The sequence below is a fragment of the Tasmannia lanceolata genome, unplaced genomic scaffold, assembly GCF_043159265.1.
Source record: "Tasmannia lanceolata isolate RefF3 unplaced genomic scaffold, GAP_Taslan_0.1 ptg000006l, whole genome shotgun sequence".
In the NCBI taxonomy this organism is placed as follows: domain Eukaryota; kingdom Viridiplantae; phylum Streptophyta; class Magnoliopsida; order Canellales; family Winteraceae; genus Tasmannia; species Tasmannia lanceolata.
The window spans coordinates 23,129,059-23,152,732 of NW_027518683.1; the positions used below are offsets into that span (position 1 = coordinate 23,129,059).

At 39.5% G+C, this 23,674-nt stretch overlaps 1 protein-coding gene across 3 annotated transcripts; it reads left to right on the forward strand.

Moving 5' to 3' along the window:
- The first annotated feature begins 6,440 nt into the window (after positions 1–6,440).
- LOC143880124 (protein IWS1 homolog 1-like) lies at positions 6,441–23,047 on the forward strand. Of its 3 annotated transcripts, none has more exons than XM_077382880.1 (11): positions 6,441–6,777; positions 6,885–7,317; positions 9,691–9,807; positions 10,297–10,517; positions 10,626–10,803; positions 10,946–11,008; positions 11,097–11,174; positions 18,127–18,218; positions 18,354–18,419; positions 18,564–18,717; positions 22,431–23,047. In XM_077382880.1, exons 1-11 carry the CDS (start codon positions 6,758–6,760, stop codon positions 22,527–22,529), a joined length of 1,521 nt encoding a protein of 506 aa, XP_077238995.1. In that variant the 5' UTR covers positions 6,441–6,757; the 3' UTR covers positions 22,530–23,047. The 3 variants fall into 3 exon arrangements, with proteins under 3 accessions (XP_077238995.1, XP_077238997.1, XP_077238998.1); XM_077382882.1 differs by having other exon boundaries at positions 10,626–10,785; XM_077382883.1 differs by having other exon boundaries at positions 6,444–6,777; positions 10,626–10,755.
- Positions 23,048–23,674: the final 627 nt, after the last annotated feature.

Sequence of the window (23,674 nt, forward strand, 5' to 3'; positions counted from 1 at the left end):
CGGCTCGGGCTCGAGCCAGGCTCGCTACCCTTATCGAGGTCGAATTATATTAATTTCACACCCCTCATCTTCCTTGGACAGCCCTATCTAGTGTTTTTTTACTACTCTTTTTACACTACGGGGGTGGTCCAAGTAACAAATGGGGTTCCAAAAAAGAAGTGACATATTTTGCCTCCCTCTTTCACTCCCTGGATAACCCTTTTAGTGTATATATTAATATATAATATATATATTTAAATATATTAAATTCTTAACGAGCCGAGCCGAGCCTGGCCTAACTCGGGCTCTGCTCGTTAAGCTTAACGAGCCTGGCCAGCCGGCTCGGCTCATTAAGCTCGAGCGAGCTTCCGAGCTCGAGCCAAAATTGACACCCTTATCTGCAACCCATTATATGGTGGGGGGCCCACTATTTTACATACGATGCTACGATGAGATGGACCTAACAATTTATAACCATGCCTAGCATTAAAGGTGTCAATTTTGGCTCGGGCTCGGAAGCTCTCTCGAGCTCGGCTCGAATCCTTAACGAGCCGAGCTGAGCCGGCTCCCCAGGCTTGTTAAGCTTAACGAGCCGAGCCCGAATTAGGCCAGGCTCGGCTCGGCTCGGCTCGGCTCGGCTCGTTAAGGCTCATTAAGAATTTAATATATTTAAATATATATATTATATATTAATATATACATTAAAAGGGTTGTCCAGGGAGTGAAAGGCAGGGGCAAAATATGTCACTTCATTTTTGGAACCCCATTTGTTACTAGGACCACCCCCCATAATGTAAAAAAAGTAGTCAAATTACACTAGTATGGCTGTCCAGGAAAGATGAGGGGTGTGAACATAATATAACCCGAGCTCGGTAAGGCTCACGAGCCTGGCCGAGCCTGACCGAGCCAAGCCGAGCCCGAGCTGAGCTTTTGAGCTTAACGAGCCGAGCCTGGCCAAGCTCGGCTAATTTACACCCCTACCTAGCATAGGTGGAGCCTACCATTTTACACCTCATGTTTTGTTGTGGTGGGCCCATCATGTCCATCCAGACAGATGAATCTCAAACGAGGTAAAACCAGCAGTTGGACCTGTAAAATCGACCGCAGATTCGGCATGGAAAAGCCCATTGTTTTGGGTTGTCACCAATCAAATTGTGCCAGAAATTGCCAAGGCTGCGATTGACAACTTCAGTTTGCCCATCTTTTTGGGGATGGTATGCACTGCTAAAAGACAACGACGTAGTGAGCTTCTTCCATAAGCAAAGTGTGAAATACGGCTGTGCTACGTGGACAGCGTCCATAGTACTTTAGTAGGCTATGAAATGGGACATTTTTGAGAAGCTATCTACCACAACAAAGACCGAATCCATACCTTATTGAGTGCACGGTAATCCCAAAACAAAGTCCATACTAACATCAGTCCATGGCGAATCAGGAATCTTTATGGCATGTAAGCATGGTTTAAAATTTTGGTTTTGGTACCGGTTTCGGACCCCACCGAGATCGAAATTTCGACTGAGATTTCGGCCGAAATCTGGCGAAATGATAAAAACATTATTTTATTCGAAATTTCGGTTGATAGGGTTGTTGCTACTTTTTGAAAGGTAATTTCGGCCGAAATCAGAAACCGCGTACATTAGTCTTCTATCTCAAAACAAGATAACCACGTACATGAGAATCGCCACATTTTGGATTTTGTGAATCGTCACGTATACAAGATTTGATAGCCACGTACATGAGATTCCTCCTCTTGTACGCTAAACTGAAAATAAGGTAACACGCAAAGCTTCGGTGTATATGCCAGTGTAAAGTTCTGTATATATCCTTCCTGGAAACCACGATTTGCAAAATCCGAAAATCCAGCACCTTTTCCAAGTAAAAACAAGTTACCTTTTTTTCAACGAAATTTCAGGAAAAAAGCGAAATTCCGGACGAAATAAAATACCGTTTTGGGTATGTTACATTTCGGTGTCGGTCCCGACCGAAATCTGAAATTTCGGTCGAAATTTAAAACCATGCATGTAAGGCCCCGCATTGGTGGCTTGACCCTTCGATACCTGGCATATGTGGCAACATTCCACATACCGTGACAGATCTCATCTCATCCCTGGCAAGTAATACTCAGCGTCGACCAGTTGGTATGTCTTGTAACGGCCAAAATGTCCTTCACCATGATGTTCCTTCACTATATGTTGCCTTTTGAACACTCGGGGATGCATACTTCACGCCTGTGAAGAGAAACACATCGGTGAATGTAAAATCATGCTACTGACCTAATTTGTTTTGTTGTGGTGGGCCTATCATGTCCACCCAGACACATGAACAGGGTGGGACCCACCTCTTTTACACCCCACATTATTGATGGGATGGGACCTACCATTTTACAACTCAGGATTTGATGAGATGGAGCCACCATCTCCACCAAAACCAATCCATAAGGTGGGGGGCCACCATTGACAGTTAAGACTGGCCCCGGCAAAAAGTGACCCGGACCCATGGGTCCACCCGGCCCGCTCACTAAAAAGTGACCCTTTGAAATTTGACCCGACCCAGTCCAACCCAACCCATCAAAATTGGGCCGGGCTGGGTAAACCTGCCGGTGCCTGTAAAAACCCAAATGAATTAAACCCGCGGTTGCCCATGAGTGTTTATGAATCACTTCAGTGTCTGTCCTAGTTCGCTTTGTTTGAAACACCGAGCAGGCTCATTCCTCTTTTAGAATTGTGAACACTAATGCTAATATTTGGAGTAGTACGAACTGTGATTTACATAATTACATTCATCAATTATTATGGGGAGATGATATTTTCACCCCCCTTTAGTACACATGCGGCCCCCTTATAATGTGATTTGACGTGAACAGTGGGCACCGTTAACGCTTTTTGGCATCAAATCACGTTAACAGTGGGGCGCATGCGTCCTGAGGGGGAGTGAAAATATCATGGCCCTTACTATGCCAAAACCAGCAGCAGACTGTTATTGCAGGCAGAGAGAAGGATACATTGAAGTTATAATGCTAAAGCCAACCGACTGTTATTGCAGAAATCAGCATTGATATCAATTTGTATGACAATCCTAGTCTTATTATTATTTTTAGGTAAGATAGAATCCTATTCAATTGGACTTAAATGAGAGTAAAAAAAACCCTAGGTGACCTGCGGGTCCACCCAGCCCATATGAGTGGCGTCCGGGTCATTTGTGACCCCGCCCGTATGACCCGGACCCGTACGGGTTGGGTGAAACCTGGCCCAGCCCACCCGTTTGCCAAGTCTAGTTGAGACTCACCATCTCTACCCAAAACTATGGATTAGGTGGGGTCTAGCTTTTTTACCCCTCGTATTTTCACGGGATGAGTCCCACCATTTTACACCCAAGCACAACGGACCTTGAATACTAATTAAATAGTAAAAAGACAGGCGAGAGACCCATTATCATGACATCGTAGTCCCAATAATAGCCTTTGTATACAGTGGTTTCCCGTATAGGCTAGCCTACCTATATAATTACTGTGTAAGCCTCTATGGTCCAATATTTTTCAAAAGGTATTGTGCGACTTACACCATAGGGATGATCCAAACTGTCCGTGGGATGGATCATCCTATTGAAATGATTTTTGTACACAAAGAAAATCATTTCGATAGGATGATGCATCAAATGAATGATTTGGATATTCCTATGGTGTCGTATTGTACTTTTTGAAAAATACTGGACTAAATGGGCTTACACCATATAAAAACTCTTAAACTCACAATAATAATAGTAAAGGATTTGCTAGCGTCCATCACATAAGGCATTTTGCAGATGGCCTGTTGCATGTGAGAGCAGCCACATCATAATGAAGACAAAATCTGCTGAAAAGCCTTCTGCGATAGATGTTAGCAAATCCCTAATAATAATAATAATAATAATAATAATAATTACGCTTACATGGACTAGTTGGATTCTAAGGTGCGAGGTGGATAGTTTCCCTACTACCTATCTTGGCTCACCTTTGGGGGTAGGTAAAGCTAAGAAGAGTTGTTGGAATCACATTGAGAGCGTGGAAAGAAGGTTGGGCACATGGAAAAGAAACTTGGTTTCTAAGGGTGGCAGACTAACTCTCATTAAAGCTGTCGTAGCTAACATCCCTATATATATATATATATATATATATATATATAATATATATATATATATATATATATTATATATATATATAATATATATATATATATATATATATATATATATATATATATATATATATATATATATATATATAGAGAGAGAGAGAGAGAGAGAAAACGGTTCCTACACATATGTGTAGAGAGTTCTCTACACACTAGCTTAAAATACAATGGGGGCCCACATTGTTTGGGTGATCCAAGCCATCCATTTTAAAGGCCCTCACATAGATAGGGTGTCTACAAAAAATCAGATCTATAGGATCATCCCAACCCTACGATTTGTGGAGGTAAAATGGATGTCTTTAAACCTTCACAAATTAGTCCATTTTTTGCCTCCACAATTCGAATGGTTAGGATGATCCTATGGATCTGATTTTTTGTGGCACCCTATCTATGTGAGGGCCTTAAAAATGAATGGTTTGGATCACCCAAATAAGGTGGCCCCCACTGTATTTTAATCTAGTGTGTAGATAACTTATCTACACATATGTGTAGGAACCGTTTTCTCATATATATATATATATATATATATATATATATATATATATATCATATGACGGTCTTCAAATGTCCTATAAGTGTGGCAAAGAGAGTTGAGCAGATTCAAAGACAGTTCTTATTGGGGGGGGGGGGGGGGGGCTGGTGAATGAAAAGTGGTGGTCTTTGGATTAGAATGATTAAGGAAATGAACATATCCCTCTTAGGCAAATGGTTGTGGAGGTTTGGTAAGGAGGAAAATCACCTATGGGTGAAAGTTATCGAAGCTAAATATGGCGATTCTCAAGGTCACTGAACATTAGAAGGACAGGTTTAGAAGGCCGGGAAGGATAGTTTGGAGAGACATTCTAAGCCGTAGTCATTTGTTTGAAGCTGGCATTAGATTTAGAGTGTGTGACGGGGGATATAATTCAGTTCTGGTTAGACAAGCGATGCTCGCATCAATCCTTAAAAGATTTGTTCCCGGAGTTGTTAGCCATGGCGGTAAACAAAGAAGGGGTGGTGAAGGAGTACATGGAGAAGAGCGAAGGTAAGGTGGTATGGAAACCATTGTTTAGAAGAAATTTATTTGATTGGGAAATCTCATCTGTGGCAATGCTTCTCGAAGTACTTGAAGATAGATATGTTAAGCAAGATGAGGACAAAAGGGTTTGGATCTAGAATTCCTCTGGAGACTTTACTTTAAACTCTTTCTACCTCAAGCTAATTGTATGCCCTTTGACTGCAAAAGTCGCCAAAGTGTGGACAATCCAGGTTCCTTTAAGAGTTGGTGTGTGGATGCGCTGCTTGTTTTGGAAGGATTCAAACAATGAACTTCTTGAGAAAAAGGAAGATGATTATAATAGATCATTGTGCATCGGGCATGGAGTTTACGACTAACCATCTTATTCTTCACTGCAAGATGGCTAGGGAGGTTTGGGGCAAGCTACTGAACCGGTTTGGTATGCATTGGGGTTTCCCTAAAACCCTAATTGAGCTTATTTAATGGTGGCCTTTGGTCTCTTGGAAAAATAAAGGGAAAGTTTTGTGGAACGTTTCCCTCCTAGCAACAATTTGGACCATATGGAAGGAAATGAATACAAGACTTTTTAAAGGATATTCCAGGGGTCCCGCCTTCTTATTCATTAAAGTAATCGCCCTGACATCATGGGTGAAAGCTCTCCTATCGTTTAGATTTGTATCCGCTTATGACCTTTGGGAAGGATGGAAAGAAGTTTGTATGCATGTGGAAAAGAATCAAAAGATGCCTCAAATATGAGAACCGCTGCCAACAGGTTGCCTTAAACTAAACTTTGATGGATCAAGCTTGGGCAATCTGGGTGTTGCTAGAATTTGCGGGGTATTAAGAAAAGACCAAGGAGAAATAGTTTGGGCTTTCGCGGGTCCTATTTTGGTGGCGGACGCATGATAAGCTAAGGTTCGAGCGGCTCATCAAGGCATAACTTTTGGCCTCTAATTGTGAAGAGAACATGGTGGTTGAATGGGATTCATTAAATGTCATTAAGTGGCTGAATGGGCCCCAAAAACATCATTGGAGATTTGATAGATTCTTTGATGAGATTTTCAATTGCATGAGATCCATGTCGGTTACCTTTAGGCATGTGTGGCGTTGGCAAATAAGGTGGTTGATAGAATGGCCAGATTAGGGTTGTCAAGAGTCTACTCTTTTTTTTTTTTTTTTTGACTATCTTCCACTAATCTAACTATTATATATAAAGGCAAGATGATGGGTTAATGTGTATAATAATAATAATAATAATAATAAGGGATTTGCTAGTGTCCATTGCAGAAGGCATTCACGGATGGTCCGTTGCATCTGCAGCAGCCACCTCGTGAATTAAGACAAAACATGCTGAAAAATGAGCTTGTGTGGCTGCTGTTAGGCATCACTAGGGACGCCCAGCGGCAATAAAGGGGGCTAATGTACTTTATGCCAGAAAAATCCAGTAGCTTTGATTGCAAAGTACAGTGGGACACCCAACGAAGAGAGCAATCTCCCATTCATTTTCTCTCCCATTTCAAATTCCCTCTCTCGATCACCATTCTTTCTCTACACCATCTCACCTTCCTAAATTTTCTCTCTTCTTGCAGCCGCAGCTAACGACCTTCCAGCAATGGCATACGAAAACGACCCGTAATTCCCTTTGAATCCTATCCTAATTCTTCTTGGGTTTTCTTCCCCTTTTCTCATCTCAAGAAAATCCAATCTTTCTGAATTCCTCTCCTTTCCAATCCTTGCAGGTATATCGATGAAGATGGAGAGGCGCTGATGGACCCCGACATGGTTTCCGATCGTGAACCGTCGCCGGAACCCGAAGAAGATCAATGGCGGGTCCGGGACCGATCACCGACGCCGGTCCTCGATTCCGGGCCAGAAGATATGGAGACTCCATCAAAGGGAAAACCTAGAAAGAGGCTTATAAAGAAGAGTGGGAAAGAGAGCACGCCGGATTTTTACCCTGAGAGTCCGGTGAGGGAAGATTTTGAAGAGGATGAGGAGGAGGAGAGGTCGCGAAAGAGGAGGGTTTCAAAAGAAGGAGGAAGTGGGAAGAAGAGGGTGAAATCGGATTGGAAGGGATCGAAATCGGGGTCAAAGGGGGGTGGATTGAGGGATGATGGGGCTGATCCGGAGATGAAAGAGATGTGGGCTACAATTGCTGGGCTCGATTCGGAGGTAATGTATTTGTTGGATTTTATTGTTTTGTTTTTTGATCTGCGTGTTTATTTTCATTGATTGGGATATTTGGTTGATTTTTCGTGTTTCGTTGAATTTCACTGTCAGATTTCTGTGAAGAGGTATGTGGATGGATTTATTCTTATTCTGTTTTTGAGAGAATTTTTTATTTGCCAAGCCCCATTTTAATTTTTAGATGTCTATCCCCAATGTGATATTTGCACACCCATTCCTCTTGTTCAAAGTGAAATCACCCCCCAATATTTGATATCCGCACCATCATTTTCCTTCCATTGGAACAACTTTCAATGTCATTTTTGTTCTACAATTGCTATTTGCTATCAAAAGCCGCTAGTTCTCTCTTCTCTTTATCTTCTCTTCATTTTCATTCTCTGTATCTTTCAACTTCTATTTCAATCTTTGATTTTCTATTTCAGTTGAGGTGCCTTTCTTCGAGATGCGTGCATGAAATAGTCGCTCTACTCAGTTGAGAGGCCTCGATTCCTTGAGGTTCGTGCCTGAGAGTCAATTTCCATGAGTATCGGTACTTACCGACCCATGATGTCTTTCCCATTGAGGCCCATTCTTGCCCATCGAGGCTTCCTTTTGCCCTTTCCGGCATTGGTCCATGGTGTACCATTTTCAGAACTTTCGTTATTCAAGATCGCCGGCCTAAAGACTCGCCCATTCGGGCTTGAGTCCAATCCAATTCATTGAAGACCTTTGCGGCTCATTTTTCATGCGACACATTATTCAACAAAAGGCGGTAATCATCTTCTGCAATATCGGTAACATATATCAAGCGGACATCGGCTGTAGCAATAATGTGCATCAAAATTGGTTTTGGGGTAGTTTTATTACAATCAAATGTATATCGATTTCCAATCCATATATGTTTGAGGGGGCATATTAGAGAATAAAATCAAATCGTAGATTGATTGGGGTGGATTTTAGATTGATTGGGTTGGATTTTAGATTGATTTGATTAGGTGGTAGATTAAGGAAGAAGGCTAGATCAAGTAACTAGATTAGATTAGGATTATCTCCCCAAATCATTTCATATCTCTTTCTATGCTTATCTTCTTGAGTGTTCTCTATATAAACACTCATTGGGCTTGATTGTAATGCACCCAAGAATAATAGAAAGTCTTTGATATTATCAATTTTATCATTAGCGATGCATAAACCATGTTTGTCAACCAAGTTTGTTCAGTCGTAGTAATGTAATGGTTATTGGGGAAAAACTGGGACAGGACTCAAAGGAATTAAGGCAAAGTGTTTGTTGTCTTTTTTCCTGAATGATAGAAGTGAAGTCAAGCTTATTTTAGAAGTGGAATAAAAAGGCCTCATTTAAAGTCACTAACCACATTACACTGTTTCTGTAACTAATGTGTAACTAATGTAACCGTTATTTGCAACTCTAAAGCCATTTGCATACACGACTATGCAAATAACTTTTAGAGGTATCCAAAGAAGCACTAAGCTTCTTAACCGTGTTGAGGAAAAGGTATTAAGTATTAACTGAATAGAAAAGGCTTCAGGGAGTGGTAGTCTTGACTTTTGTCGTGTTGCATGGGTGGCTTCAAACCAGTTCCCGAACTTTAGATTGCATTAGAAAGCAACAAAGGTTCTTAGAATGTACAAGTGTCTGTTTTAGATTGCATTAGAAAGCAACAAAGGTTCTTAGAATGTACAAGTGTCTGTTTGGCCTCAAAATATTTATTAACAAATGGAATTGGGGCTTACAAATTGTCACTGTAAAATTCTTTGTCATAATTGGTTTTTTGTTTGTGAAAATGATCAGAAAATAGTAGCTGAAAAAATTGGGCAAAAGGTAACCTTGGGGTAAACTTGTAAGAGGTAAAAGGGTAAAATTGGATATTATAGCTTTCTGATATGCAGATTTCTTCTATGCTGATACTGTTCATTCATCAGTTGCCAGCTATTGTGAATTTTTCTGCATTGTAAAATGTGAATTGTAGTTGATACCCATCTCAAACTTCACAAAAAAGCTTGAACCAGCTCTTCTTGCATTAGTGTTTTTGCACATAAAAAATGGGAGCCGTCCTGACTCCTGACAGTTCCTTCATTTGATTCTGGCAGAGCTATATTTCAGTTGTAAATTTGGAATATAAAAATTATTTTCAGCTAATGTTGGTAGCTTAGTGGATTTTAAATGTGTCAGGTGTAATTTTTCCTGCATAGATGCTTGGAGGCTTGTTTTGCAGGGCTTTCTGAAACATATTTATGACAGTGAATTTGAAAAAAACTAAAAAAAAGCTTTTATTATTCCATTCTTCTTGAGAAGTGAGTATCTTTTTTTTTTGTTTTGAAAATTAAGTGAGTATCTTTTTCTGCATGCGAACGAAACAGGATGACCACGAGGGTGTTAGGACCATGGATGATGATGCTTTTATTGATGATACTGGTGTTGATCCGGCGCATCGATTTGGCAGCGATAACGAGGCTTCTATTGGTGATGCTCCTCAGGTTGTTTTCCCCCCCTTTCATACATACTTAAAATGTTTATTTTCATAGTTTTTTGAGTTACATGCTCCGTTAATGTTTTTTTGTATTATCCTTCTACTATTATCTTCTAATTGGAGGATTTGCTACCGACCATCGCAGAAGGCATTTCGCTGAACGGCTGTTGCATGAGAGAGCAGCCACCTCAGATGAATTAAATGAAAACGACAAAATCTGTTGAAAAGTGAGCCTATGTGGCTGCTCTCAGTAACAGCCCCTCTAATTTGAGTAATGTGTATAATGCTTTGGGGCATATAGTAGTTCTCCCTGATATTTGAAGCTAACAGAAGCTTTCAATATGTATGATGTAATATCTAATGTATTTTTGTTCACTACTTGCTATTCTCACTGAGTGTTGAATTCAGTTATTAGAAAAAAAAGAGTTATTTTCAGTTATAGTTGAGCATTGTTTTCTTTTCTTGTTCCTTGAGATCAGTTTTCTGATTCCTGCAGGCAGAAGAGGGTGAAGAAGATGATGAAGTCAACCGGCTATTCAAGGTGGGTAAGAAAAAGAAGAAAAGTGAGAAATCACCGGCTGAAATTGCTTTGCTTGTTGAACATCTTATGGCTGAGCTTGAAGTTACAGCTGAAGAAGATGCAGAGCTGAATAGACAGTCTAAACCTGCGATTAATAAACTCAAAAAATTGCCACTGCTTACCGAGGTTCTTTCAAAGTAAGATGATTGCATGGTGTTTACTTTAGGCTGTTAGAAACAATGTGTATTACTATGACTATCATTTATGGGTACTGATTTTATTTTCTTTTGCCACTTTTTTCACAGGAGGCAGCTTCAACAAGAGTTTCTAGATCACGGGGTGTTGACTCTTTTGAAGAATTGGCTTGAACCTCTACCGGATGGAAGCTTACCTAATATAAATATTCGGAGTGCTATATTGAAGATCCTGACTGAGGTGTATACTGTGATTTGTTCCATTTTCTTTGTACGAAGTTCATTAATGGTGACTAGTGGCCTTTTATTTGAATTCTGTCTTCATTCATGCTTTGAATAATATATAAATTCTCTCTGTCATAACTGGTTTATGGGTTCTTATCTTGTTTGTGTTGTGCTTCTAATCGAGATATGGTACTTCCATTATGCAGTTTCCAATCGATTTAGACCAGTTCGACAGGAGAGAACAACTTAAAAAGAGTGGTCTTGGAAAGGTCTCACACCTCATGGAGCATTCACTTTCTCTGTTGTACTTAGAAATAGAAGAATTGCTGGTGTAACATTAATACTTTTCTTGTGCAGGTCATTATGTTTTTGTCCAAATCTGATGAAGAGACCACGTCCAACAAAAGACTTGCTAAGGATTTGGTGGATAAATGGGTAAGAACACAAAATCTTAATCTCAAGGTTGGAAATTACTTCGTGTGAGTTCTCTTTCGAAAGTCAACATGATTTTGTAGGTTTATTTTATTCTATAGTTCCTATACACTCAATAGAGGTTATGATTTGGCAGTGGTGAGGTCATGTTTCTTCCCTAGTGTGAAATGTCACAAGCTAAAAGGAGGAAAAGAATGTTGAAGTCAAGTGATTGCTCTGCTGGGTCCATTGACCAATATAATGTTTATGTAAGTTAGCTAAGAGTTAGAGTAAAATATAGCTAGAAAGACAGAACTGCTGTAGATCATAGTATCAGCATACCCCTCAAAATCCCATAATAATGATAGTCTGTTTGATGTCCAATAGCTCATGCCTTGTGGAAATGACCCTTTTTGACCTAGTCATCTATGTGGAATGTGAAAGATGCTTTGAGTGACCTCTTCACAATCAAAATGGTAATCAACCTTTATAATCTATACATCAGATTCATGTTATTGCAAATAGAAGTGTAAGAGATGCCAATTGTAACCTCATATCATGAAGCACTGTCTATATTCATAATGACTTGATTACTGGTAGAGGACATGGTTCTAATCCTGCTTTTGGGCTAGACATTGAAAAACTATCCGATTTCTAGCTCTTTGAAGTCAATAAGGAAGATCAAAACATGAGGATTTTGGTAAGTTAGAAGGAGGAAGAGAAAAACATCCAGTGATACGTCTGTCTCTCCATCATTCATCCCATCACATGATTCTAGAAGTAGGAGCTAAGCGGATGCCACAATTTTTCCATATGCTCACGATCAATAAACTAGGGAATTGGAGGACATTAAGGGGCCGTTTGGATACGCGGATTTTAGAATCTTGGATTTCCTCAAAATTGTAGATGGGAGACGAGAAGAAAGAGACCAACCATCGTTTTCTGATTTCTTGCCCTTCTTTCCGACAGCAAGAGAGCAGGCGATCGTCCCATGTTTCCAGGTTTTAGAAATCTCAGGATGGGGGTGAGATTTCTAAAACCTAGATTTCTTACTTAAAATCCAAGAAATGCTGTCAGGACAGCATACATCAGCTTGATCATGAACCCTTTTTTACAATGTTTTCAAACTAAAACCTGGATTCTAAAATCCGCGTATCCAAATGGCCCCTAAATACAGGCTTGTAGTTGTTTTTCGAAGCTATTATTGAATTTGTGATCTAAAGTTTGTGGCATAAAATACCTTCCACTTAAGCAACGAGCTCATACGCTTTTTAATACCACTAAAGGTTGTGGCATAAAATACCTTCCACTTAAGCAACAGGCTCATACACTTTTCATTACCACTATTCTTTCTTTCTTACTAATCTCAAATATTTGGTATCAGGCTAAAGGGCCTAGATTTCTATACGTCAAAGTTAGGAAAGGGATCGATCATTCTGCAGAATTTGCTGTCTGGTGAAGTGACCTAGAGGGAGACTGAAGACAGAAGAATAGGGTTGTCAGTAGTCACATGATATAAAGCCACTGGATAACCTGTCAATGGAAAAAATAGCTGAAGTTGCCTAAAGTGATTGAAGCCACCCCTAATCTGTTGAAGTTATTGTGCAATGTAGGTGTGTGTTTCTAGAATTGGTGTGACCATAGAAGCAATCGTCGGTATTTGGAGTATCAAGAGTAGCAGAAGGGACATTGGTGACAACATGTGCAATTAGAGCTCTCTTTGAGACTTTGTGGCAATTCGTAATCATGTTTCCCTACTTTTTTTGTAGTGGTGAATGGTGACAAGTGACTTTGGATAGGTAACTCGATAGAGGATTAGATGTTAATGATAATATTTTGAGAATCGATCCGATGGTCAAGTGTAGACCAATAAAGTGTTACGACTTTTACGTCTAAAGAAACAGGATGGATTGTCATATTTGGCTGACACTAAGTCGAGGGCAAGTCAATTCCAGGGTAAAAAGGCTTCCAACCTCTTCTCCCTTGTACAAGTACCTGTACATTATTTACTTGATGGTTTGTGTGATATTGAATGCATGGTCATGATGTCAATCCTAACTTTAAAAGCCACTCAATTGGTACTCTTAGTCCTCTTACCTAGTAAGTTGGAGAACTACCTTTCTTTTCTTTTGGCCCTACTCTTTTAAAATATGATCAAAAGGGTTATGTTGGTGCCTATTGCTTTCCCTCGGACCACATTCTAATAACACTAAATAACCCCTTTATTGATATCTTTCACGACTAGGGGAGAGTTGGGACCACTCCAATGATCGTATTATGTTGTATAGTTGCATATGACAATGTGATAATTCTCGATTACAGGAGTAGGTCTCCTTATCCACATGTTAGTGTGAGGATATGTTCACATTGATATAGTTGCAACGAGAGAAAACCCTAATTGCACTGCCACTAATGAGGCAATGATGAGGGTTTGATCTCAAGATCGAAGATTATACCGGTCCCCAAAATTGAGAGATTTATGTCGTAATAGTGAATCCTAAATGTGGTATTTGATTCACCAGAAGTGTGATCCTATTAATAGGAGAAACCACAAAAGAGGCAGGATTCCTAGCCATTTGTCTTCGACGCATCAGAACCACATGCAAGTCCAAAATATATACTAAAGTGCTATTTTTTATTAACGAATTATTAAAAATCAGCTACAAAGCGATATCTCGATGGGTTTAGATTTCATCAAGTGTATGTAGGCCTTGAGGGTCATTCGTGGGTGAGCCCCCCTTGTGACCCATTGGGAAACTCGCCGAGAATGTCCACCTTCGCTGGATTTAGCGGACATTTGTTGAAGGAGAAGAAAGAGGAAGAAGAGAAAAGTTCAAAGCTAGCTCCTTTCTTCTAAAATTGAATTGGAGGAGTTTGGATGCGCTTGTAGGGCGTGAGACATTTTTAAAGGCTTTAAAGATAAGTTTCTTTTCACATCAAGGGGGTTATAAGGCGGAGGGAGTGGACCTGCTTATGAAATGGGTTATCGTTAGTGCTAGACCACTGATACTATTTTGCATGAGAGCGCCTTGTACATAAGGCCACTATAGGGATTTTCCATGAGTTTCCTAATCCAAGCAGACTGTACTAACTATCCACCTCGGGAATTTTTTTATAAACAAGAGGAAGGGATCATTGCTTCCAGGTCTTTGCATCAATTGAAGTGGTAGAGAATGCAGAAGGTGAGAAGCTCCGCACATCTCCCTTTACCTCTTATCCTTTATTGGTCTTAACATAGTATAAATAAAAGCCTTACTGGTTAATACAAGTGGGAAGAAAATAGTGGAGGGAGGAAAGGAGGCAAAGGAAAGAAATTACTGAGGTTAGGGAGAGGTGGAGAAGTTGGAGGACGAGAGAAAGGGGAGGGGGGGGGGAGATAGTGAGGGAGGAAGGAGGCAAAAGAAAGGAATTATAGAGATCAAGGAGAGGTGGAGAAGTAGGAGGACGAGAGAAAGGTGAGGGGGATAGTGGAGGGAGGAAAGGAGGCAAAGGAAAGAAATTACTGAGGTCAGGGAGAGGTGGAGAAGTAGGAGGACGAGAGAAAGGCGAGGGGGGGATAGTGGAGGGATGAAAGGAGGCAAAGGAAAGAAATTACAGAGGTCAGGGAGAGGAGGGGAGGAGAGATAAAGAAGAAGACCCCCCCCCCCCCCCCCCCCCTCTCTCTCTCTCTCTCTCTCTCTCTCTCTCTCTCGTAGCTTTGATAGCACAACTCATACTGTTCATCTAAGCATGGTTTCCAATAGCAGGATGCTAACTCAACATGCAACGATAACTTGATCACAAGATTAAAAAGATGGCCTCAATGCTCATGTAGCTCCATGCTGTCTCTCTATGCATAAGCGAAAGTGAGAGCCAGAGAGGAGGAAAGGGATAAGAAAATTAAGGAAGAGGATAAAGAAGACCTCTCAGCCAATTTCTCTCTCTCTCTATCTCTCTCTATCTCTCTCTCTCTCTCTCTCTCTCTATATATATATATATATATATATATATATATATATATATATATATATATATATATATATATATATATATATATAGAGGAAACTGTTGGTGCGCTTAAGCGCCCAATCACATGGGTCCCAGATTTTCTGTGGTGATCCAAACCATTCATTTGCAAGGTCCTTACATAGATGGGGGGTGTACCAAAAATCAGCTCCATAGAATCATCCTAACCCATCCATTTTTTGGAGAATCATCCTAACCAATCCACAAATCTGCCCAGTTTTGTCCTCCACAAATGGAGGGGTTAGGATGATCCTATGGAGCTGATTTTTGGTACACCCCCTATCTACGATAGGACCTTGCAAATGAATGGTTTGGATCACCACAGAAAATGTGGGACCCATGTGATTGGGCGCTTAAGCGCACCATAAGGTTGGTGTGCTTAAGCGCACCAACAGTTTCCTCATATATATATATATATATATATATAGAGAGAGAGAGAGAGAGAGAGAGAGGGAGGGAGAGAGAGAGAGAGAGAGAGAGAGAGAGAGAGAGAGAGAACATTTCCAACACACTTGTGTAGGTAAGTTACCTACACACTAGCTTAAAATACAGTGGGGGCCCACATTGTTTGGGTGATCCAAACCATTCATTTGAATGATCCTCACATAGATAGGGTGTCCACAAAAAATCAGATCCATAGGATCATCCTAACCATTCAAACTATGGAGGCAAAAAATTGACTAATTTGTGAAGGTTTATACACGTCCATTTTACCTCCACAAATCGTAGGGTTGGGATGATCCTATGGATCTGATTTTTTGTGGACACCCTATCTATGTGAGGACCATTCAAATGAATTGTTTGGATCACCCAAACAATGTGGGCCCCCACTGTATTTTAAGCTAGTGTGTAGGTAACTTACCTACACAAGTGTGTAGGAAATGTTCTCTCATATATATATATATATATATATATATATATAGCAGAAGAGAAAAGGTTTGAATTTTTTGATTTATTACAAAATTCTAATAGAATTACACATCACTTTTTTTGACTTTTATTAACAAAGGCACCCATTCAACCCACATATTTTCAATCCTACCCCCTTCTTTATGCTTTTTAACAAAGGCACCCATTAAAGCCACATAATTTCAATCCTACCCCCTCCTTTATGCTTTTTTAATAAAAAATCTATAGGGCGATCTTAACCATCCGATTTAAGAGGAACAACATATTATGGAAACCTCTATAGATTGGAGGGCTAGGATCAGCCTATGGAAATGATTTTCGGGGCACAACCTATTTATGTTGTGTTCCATCACATGGACGGTTTGGATCAACCTATGATGTGGTCCGTACAGTTCTTTGTCGGCCCGTGCATCACACGAGGTTTTTTACTAGTATATATATATGAGAAAAGTGTTGGTGCGCTTAAGTGGTTATAATGTCTCCCATTGGTTCGCTTAAGCCAAACATTTAAACGAATGGGAGGCGTTATAACCACTTAAGCGCACTAAAAAAATGGCGCGCACCAACATATTCCTCTCTCTCTCTCTCTCTTTCTCTCTCTCTCTCTCTCTCTCTATATATATATATATATATATATATATATATATATATAGTAGAAGAGAAAAGAAGAGAATTTTTTGAATATTTTTAAAATTCTATGAGAATTACACATCACTTTTTTTGACTTTTTTTAACAAATGCACCCATTCAACCCACATATTTTCAATCCTACCCCCTCCTTTATGCTTTTTAACAAAGGCACCCATTAAAGCCACATAATTTCAATCTTACGCCCCTCCTTTATGCTTTTTTAATAAAAAATCTATAGGGTGATCTTAACCATCCGATTGAAGAGGAATTATGGAAACCTCTATAGATTGGAGGGCTAGGATTAGCCTATGGAAATGATTTTTGAGGCACAACCTATTTATGTTTTGTTCCATCACATGGACGGTTTAGATCAACCTATGATGTGGTCTATACAATTCTTTGTCGGCATGTGCATCGCACGGGGTTTTTTGCTAGTGTATATATATATATATATATATATATATATATATATATATATATCTCATATCGAGGAAATGGTTTGTGTGCAGCTGCATAGATAAGCTATCTGTGCATGGCTGCACAAACCATGGGGGGGGGCACATTTTTTGGGGGTCCAAAGCATTCATTCATTTGGAAGGCCCTTCAATGGATAGGGTGTGTACCAAAAATCAGCCCTTTAGGATTATCCTAACCTTGCCATTTGTGGAGGGGAAAAATGGGCAGAAACAGTGTTTGTCCATTTCCCCCTCCAACTTTGATTGGGTTAGGATGATCCTATAGGGCTGATTTTTGGTACACACCCTATCCATGGAAGGGCCTTCCAAATGAATGCTTTGGATCCCACCAAAAATGTGGCCCCCAGTATGGTTTGTGCAGCCATGCACATATAGCTTATCTGTGCAGCTGCACACAACCATTTCCTCATATATAAATGGGATTTGCTAAGCTCCATCGCAAATCCCATGGCTGGTCTGTTGCACGTCAGACCGGCCACCTCGTGAATAGAGACAAAAGCTGTTGCCTTCATTAACAATGTGGCTGGTCTGATGTGCGACAGACCAGCCACGAAAACCCTTTTGCGATGAACTCTAGCAATTCCCCCCCCCCCCCCACACACACACACACACACACATGTACGTGTTCTTTCTTGGAAAGAATCATCCATTAAGCAATAAAACTGTTTAGCATTGACCTTGAAGGATTCAGAGGAAATGAGGCTAGGTATTTGACGAGACAAAACGAGTTTGACTTCCAAGTCAGGTCGGCGAGTTTTTAAATACTGCATTTGGCCATTGTATCTTACGTAATATGTGATAGCTGAGTAAAATAAGCATAAAATGCATATTTTAAAGATAGAACTACACATCTACATGAATACAATCAAAATGAACTTTTTCTTTAGGTATGTTCTCTTTAAATTATAGTAGAGACAATGACATTTTCTAATTATTTCAAATGAAAATGTATGCAGAGTCGACCTATATTCAATAAGAGCACTCGTTTTGAGGACATGAGAGGCTTTGATGATGAAAGGGCTCCGTATCGAAGGCCATCCTCAAAGAAGTACTTGTACTTGAACTAGTTGCAGTTATTTTGACTTGTTTCTTTGGCTTCAAAACCTTAAATTGCTCCACTTTCTGATTTTATATATTTTCTTTATTTCTAATATGTTGGATTTGGTGTATTCTTTTCTGCAAGGCCGGCGACAAAAGCTGCTGGACTGGAATCCAGGGATGACGATCTTGACTTAGCTGGATTTTCCCAGTAAGATGATATTATTGTGGACTATCTCTTTTATCGATAAAATTGGCTATCATTCAAAAATAAAAATAAAAATTGTGGACTACCTCTATTTGAGCATCCCTTGTGATTGATTAGGAGTTAATGGGTGCATCATTTTCTGTGTAGGGAACCGAAATCTGGTCAGGTAGGTTCCAGACAGCATGCTTCTAGGCCTGAAGCCTTACCTTTGGATTTTGTGGTTCGTCCTCAATCAAAGGTAGACCCAAATGAAGTTAGGGCACGAGCTAAACAAGTCATACAGGATCAGCGTAGGCTAAAGGTTAGTTATTTGGATATGAAAATTTTCATTTTCTTTGTTCTCCTACATCCTTTACACCTGAAACCTTTTTCTAATTGGCACAAAGTGGATTCTTACTTTGTGTACCATGTTACAGTCTACAATACTCTGAAAATATGCTGATAATTGTTTCCTTGTGTTTATGTAGTAACTTCTAAAGTGTCAATGGAATTAGACTTGTGATTAGGAGCTCAAGTGTTATTCTGTAATTGAGATAAGATAATGGTGGAAACAAATAGTCTAGAACACATTAATTAGATATAAATGCGGGAATACTTTTATCTTTATTTTTTCTTTTAGATAAGTCTGTGTATGAGGATCTTAAAAGAGATTTATTGCTGGCTATATTTTAAATTTTCATTTACACTGCTAAACATTGCTGCATGCATTGTAGCTCCAACTCTTACCAAGTGTTGAGTCCTCCGGGAATCTGTACTAGTTGTGTCGTCCATTAACTCACCACTATAAAAGAACTTTGTAATTTGTCTTCAGATCATTCATTTGTCCTTGTAGCTGTGGGACATCTTGTCCCTGGCCAAAATTATTGAATTTTAATGAAGTCATTTAAAAAAAAAAAAAAAAAACGCTTTAAAGTGTCAATGGAATCAGACTTGTGATCATTGACATATTAACTTTAAAGTGTCATTGACTATATTTTAAATTTTTATTGACATATTAACTTTAGGGCAGTGATAAATCAACTCCCAAATATCTTAAATCAACCCCCCATGTGTCTTTGTCTCTCTAACCCAGAGGAGAGAGAGAGAGACACAGGGAGTCGATTTAAGATATATGGGGGTCAATTTATCACTCCCCTAACTTTATAGTGTCAATGGAATTAGACTTGTGATCAGGAGCTCAAGTGTTATTCTGTAATTGAGTCAAGATAACGGTGTTAACAAATAGTTTAGAACATTGTAATCTCTTCCTGACTTAGACCACATTAATTAGTAGGGCTGCAACTCGGTTCGGGCGGGTCGGGTTTTCTAGAACCCTACCCTACCCGAGTAATTATCTCGGGTCGGGTCGGATTTTCTTTGAGAAAACCCTAGATTCATAAACCCGACTCTACCCAAGATAGTTTCTTGGGTTGGTTCAGTCAAGTCGGGTTTTTTATTATTTAGCGTAGGATAATGACTAATTTCAAAGATTGGAGAAAACGACAAATTTTCACGCCAAAAATCTCTAGATTTATATCATCAAGTATATAAATGTAAGAAAGAAACTATTTTTTCACATCACAAACATGATCAGCCCAACGAAAACAATTATATTAATTTATTAGAAAATAAGTCGCCATGTTATTTAAGAGATTAAAGAAGTCATAGTACACACCTATAAGAGTCGGGTTTCAGGTTTTTTTTCTCTAAACCCTACCCGACCCAAGATTGAGTCGGGTTTTTCAACCTAAAACCCTACCCTACCCAACCCAAGACCCATGTTTTCTAAGCCTGACCCAAGTTGCAACCCTATTAATTAGATATAAATGCGGGAATACCTTTATCTTTATTATTTCTTTAGATAGGTCTGTGTATGAGGATCTGAAAAGAGATTTATTGCTGTCTATTTTAAATTTTCATTTACACTGCTAAACATTCCTGCATGCCCAGCAGTAATTGATGGCCTATAGTTGCAATGAAGTGTTCATAATCCCAACTCATCAGCTTTGAAACTGATTCAGGAAAATAACTCCTGGCAATATTATAGGCCCAGTGAGTGATAAACATTGACTTTTCACAAGATTTTTGAGTAAAAATTCCACAAATGAGATGCATCAATAAATCCACAAGAAAATAAACTAAAGGCTCCCACTATTTGATTTATATGACTTGACTTCATCCTCAAAATTGCAATAATGGTCAAACTTCACCAGAAAGTCATTTTGAACAACATCACAGTTGAACATGCATTTTCAAACCAAAAGAAGCTTCAGAATCACTCCGTGATACATATGTGATGCCTATTTAAAGCACTCATCTCAAAGAACATGAGTAATTCTGATGTGAAAAGACTTTACTACCTCTTTACCATTAATTTTACCATTAATGATGTTTTCACCTTATTAACTCCTTGATTCTCCATGACATCTTGAATGATTCTCCATGATACCGACCCCCCCCCCCCCCCCCACCCACGTGAAGATTTGGCATTGTAGAATATAATGATTTGCATGATGGGTGAGAGTTTGTCGGCTCTGATCCTTGCACAATCTGCAAATAGTTGGGTTGGCTCTTCTAGCGGATTAAGTATTTCCAACACAAAAGAAGCTTTGAGCAATTGTGTTGTCATTTTGAACTAATGTGATCATAAGGTCCGCCTTTGATGTACTCCTTGTACCGTGACCACCTAGGCAAAGACAAATCCCGATTCTTCCGTTTTCTTAGATTTGTAGGCACTCGGTCGTGTGCTTTCGAATAATTAGCAGCTTGGGATCCAGACACTTGGATGATTGATTTTATTTGCATAATTCGAAGCTCTTGTTGACTATGTCGAATTACTTTCCTCTTCCAGGCGTGCTAGATGATGGTTGTTGCCCTCTTGATCCTCATATGATGTTCACGGGTCATCTTCTGACAAAACCCATATTGAAAGATGATGGCCACTTTCTTAATCCTTAAGTAACGTGAGCGAGTCATGTACTCGTGGTAATTGTCGTTGGATGAGGAGTGTAACTCTCGTCTGTCATATAACTTCAGGCATTTTTTGTGCTATCAATCCTCACACACAAGCCTGGATCTAGATCGTTGAAGTGACTTGTCTCTTTTACACTTGTTTGGCCCAATAATTTGCCAAGTTTTGTGGATCCTCAAACAAGGGAGTTGCTTCACTATTTGGGCCTCTGCTCTCTTTCTCGAATGCTTCTAGTTTGTAGTGTTTTATACTCCTGAAAGGTCTTTGGAGCAAACTTTTCCAAAAATTTATCCCTCATGCCACACCAACGAATGACAGGTGTTTCTACATTATGTGTCATTCAGGGACGGAGCCAGGAATTTTCACCTTTTTTTTTTTGGGTGGGGGACTAATTTACACTTTGCCTGCATTGGTCATTGGGGGGCCTTGGCCACAAAATTCCTTTGCCTGCATTGGTGATTGGGCTAAGGAGTAGGGATGACAAAGGGATTTTGCAAGTCATTGTTGGGGGGGGGTGGCTAGGCTCTAATACCAAATTGATGCAAATCCAGCTCTGCTACCAAATTGATGTGACTAAGAGAAACAAAGGGAGACACTAGTTCCGGGATTTTGTTTCCTGATTTTTAGCCGACTTCATCCTCGTCATCACTTGGAGATGCCGAATTTATCATGAAAAACAATTCCTGGCAGCCAAACGTGCCCCTTAATAATAAGAGGAATGGTAGCTGCCTCACACACCCAAGCATGTCTACCCACTCCTAAATATGTGGATGGAATGCATTCAAAACAGATGACTGTTTCCTTGTGTCTGCGTATGCGAGGTGCATATGCAGACCAATAGCTATCATTCCTCTATAATAATAAAAGAAAACTGGGCAGATTGTATTTGAATCTGATAATGAAGATACTCTTTTCCGTAACATAAAATGAAATATTTCCCTGATTCTATTGTCATGTTTCCTCAAAAAATATAGAATATTTGAATTGGCCGTGTATTATTTCTCGATTCCCCGTGTCAAGAGTGAGTTACTGTGTTAACAGGCTACTTGGTTGGTTGAGTGCAGATGAATAAGAAGTTGCAACAGTTGAAAGCACCAAAGAAGAAGCAACTTCAGGCAACAAAGCTCAGTGTGGAGGGCCGTGGCATGGTCAAGTACCTTTAGCCTACCGCCCTGTTATCAATCGTAAACAGGAAGGCATTGAGTGAGCGGTCAAATCTTCGCCACTGGACCCATTAGCTGGTGAAACCTTTCCATAGTTTCCAGCATCACAATTTGGTTCAGTCTGGGTTGGGTTGGCTTTGGTTCAGTTCGCTGCTCATAATCTGATTGCTGTTCATAAACTGAACAAGAAGGCATTGAGTAAGCACTCAAATATTCACCACTGTACTCACTCAAAAACTGCGTTTGTCATGTGTGGCACCTGTGGCAGGTTTAGTAGATTTGGCATTTATTTGAAAATTTAACCCTTAATCAAGGGTATGCTGATCATTTAACATTGTATTTTTATTTCTAGAACAGAGCCCTGTTTTAGAATTGTCTTTCTGAGTCTCTTTATAAAATATTGAACAAAGTAACAATTCTTAATTAGAAGGTGGCAACATGCCGATCTACATGCCAATTGGATCCGAAATTTCTCTTGTAATTGAATCGGATCCCTATATGAACTTTTTGGCCAAGCCCATGACTGAGTCGCCCAATTGAGTATTATATTTTCACATATAACAATATGCCCTGTTCGTTTTGGATTTTGAGAATTGATTTTGAGTCTAAAACTGATTATTGAATTCAAAATTAAACCCAATTTTGATTTCAATAGTCAGTTTTAGACTCGAAATCAATTCTCAGAATACAAAACGAACAGTCTATAAGTTGATTTTGGCAGGATTAATAGGAAACATCCAACTTTACAAGAGTACCCAATTTTCACAGACAAACACCATGAACATTGTCTGTAAGTTCAATACGAAAATTACATGGTTTTTATATTGTCATTCTTCACTGGGAAGTGCAGCTTGGGAAGATAATCTAAGCCTGCATTTGCCTCTTTGCTAGCTTCCACCCACATTAGAAACTTATGGCCCTGTTCGTATTGCAGGAAAAATATTTATCGTGGAAAAAATTCGTAGGAAAAGTTTTGACTACACTATTTAGATGGAAATGATATTGTTATGACTTATTTAGAGGGATATCATTATAAATTGAAGGTCCCAAAAACAAAATTTTGAAATGTTTTTTCTTCTCCGAACTTTTCTAAAAAATTCCTGCAATCCAAACAAGGCCTAAGGAAGCCTTGATATGAGTACTAA

Coding starts and splice junctions, on each gene's coding strand:
- LOC143880124 (XM_077382880.1), top strand. CDS start 6,758: ATGGCATACGAAAACGACCC. Junction 11,009..11,096: donor AAAAGAGTGGTCTTGGAAAG/GTCTCACACCTC, acceptor TTTCTTGTGCAG/GTCATTATGTTTTTGTCCAA. Junction 18,219..18,353: donor CGAAGGCCATCCTCAAAGAA/GTACTTGTACTT, acceptor CTTTTCTGCAAG/GCCGGCGACAAAAGCTGCTG.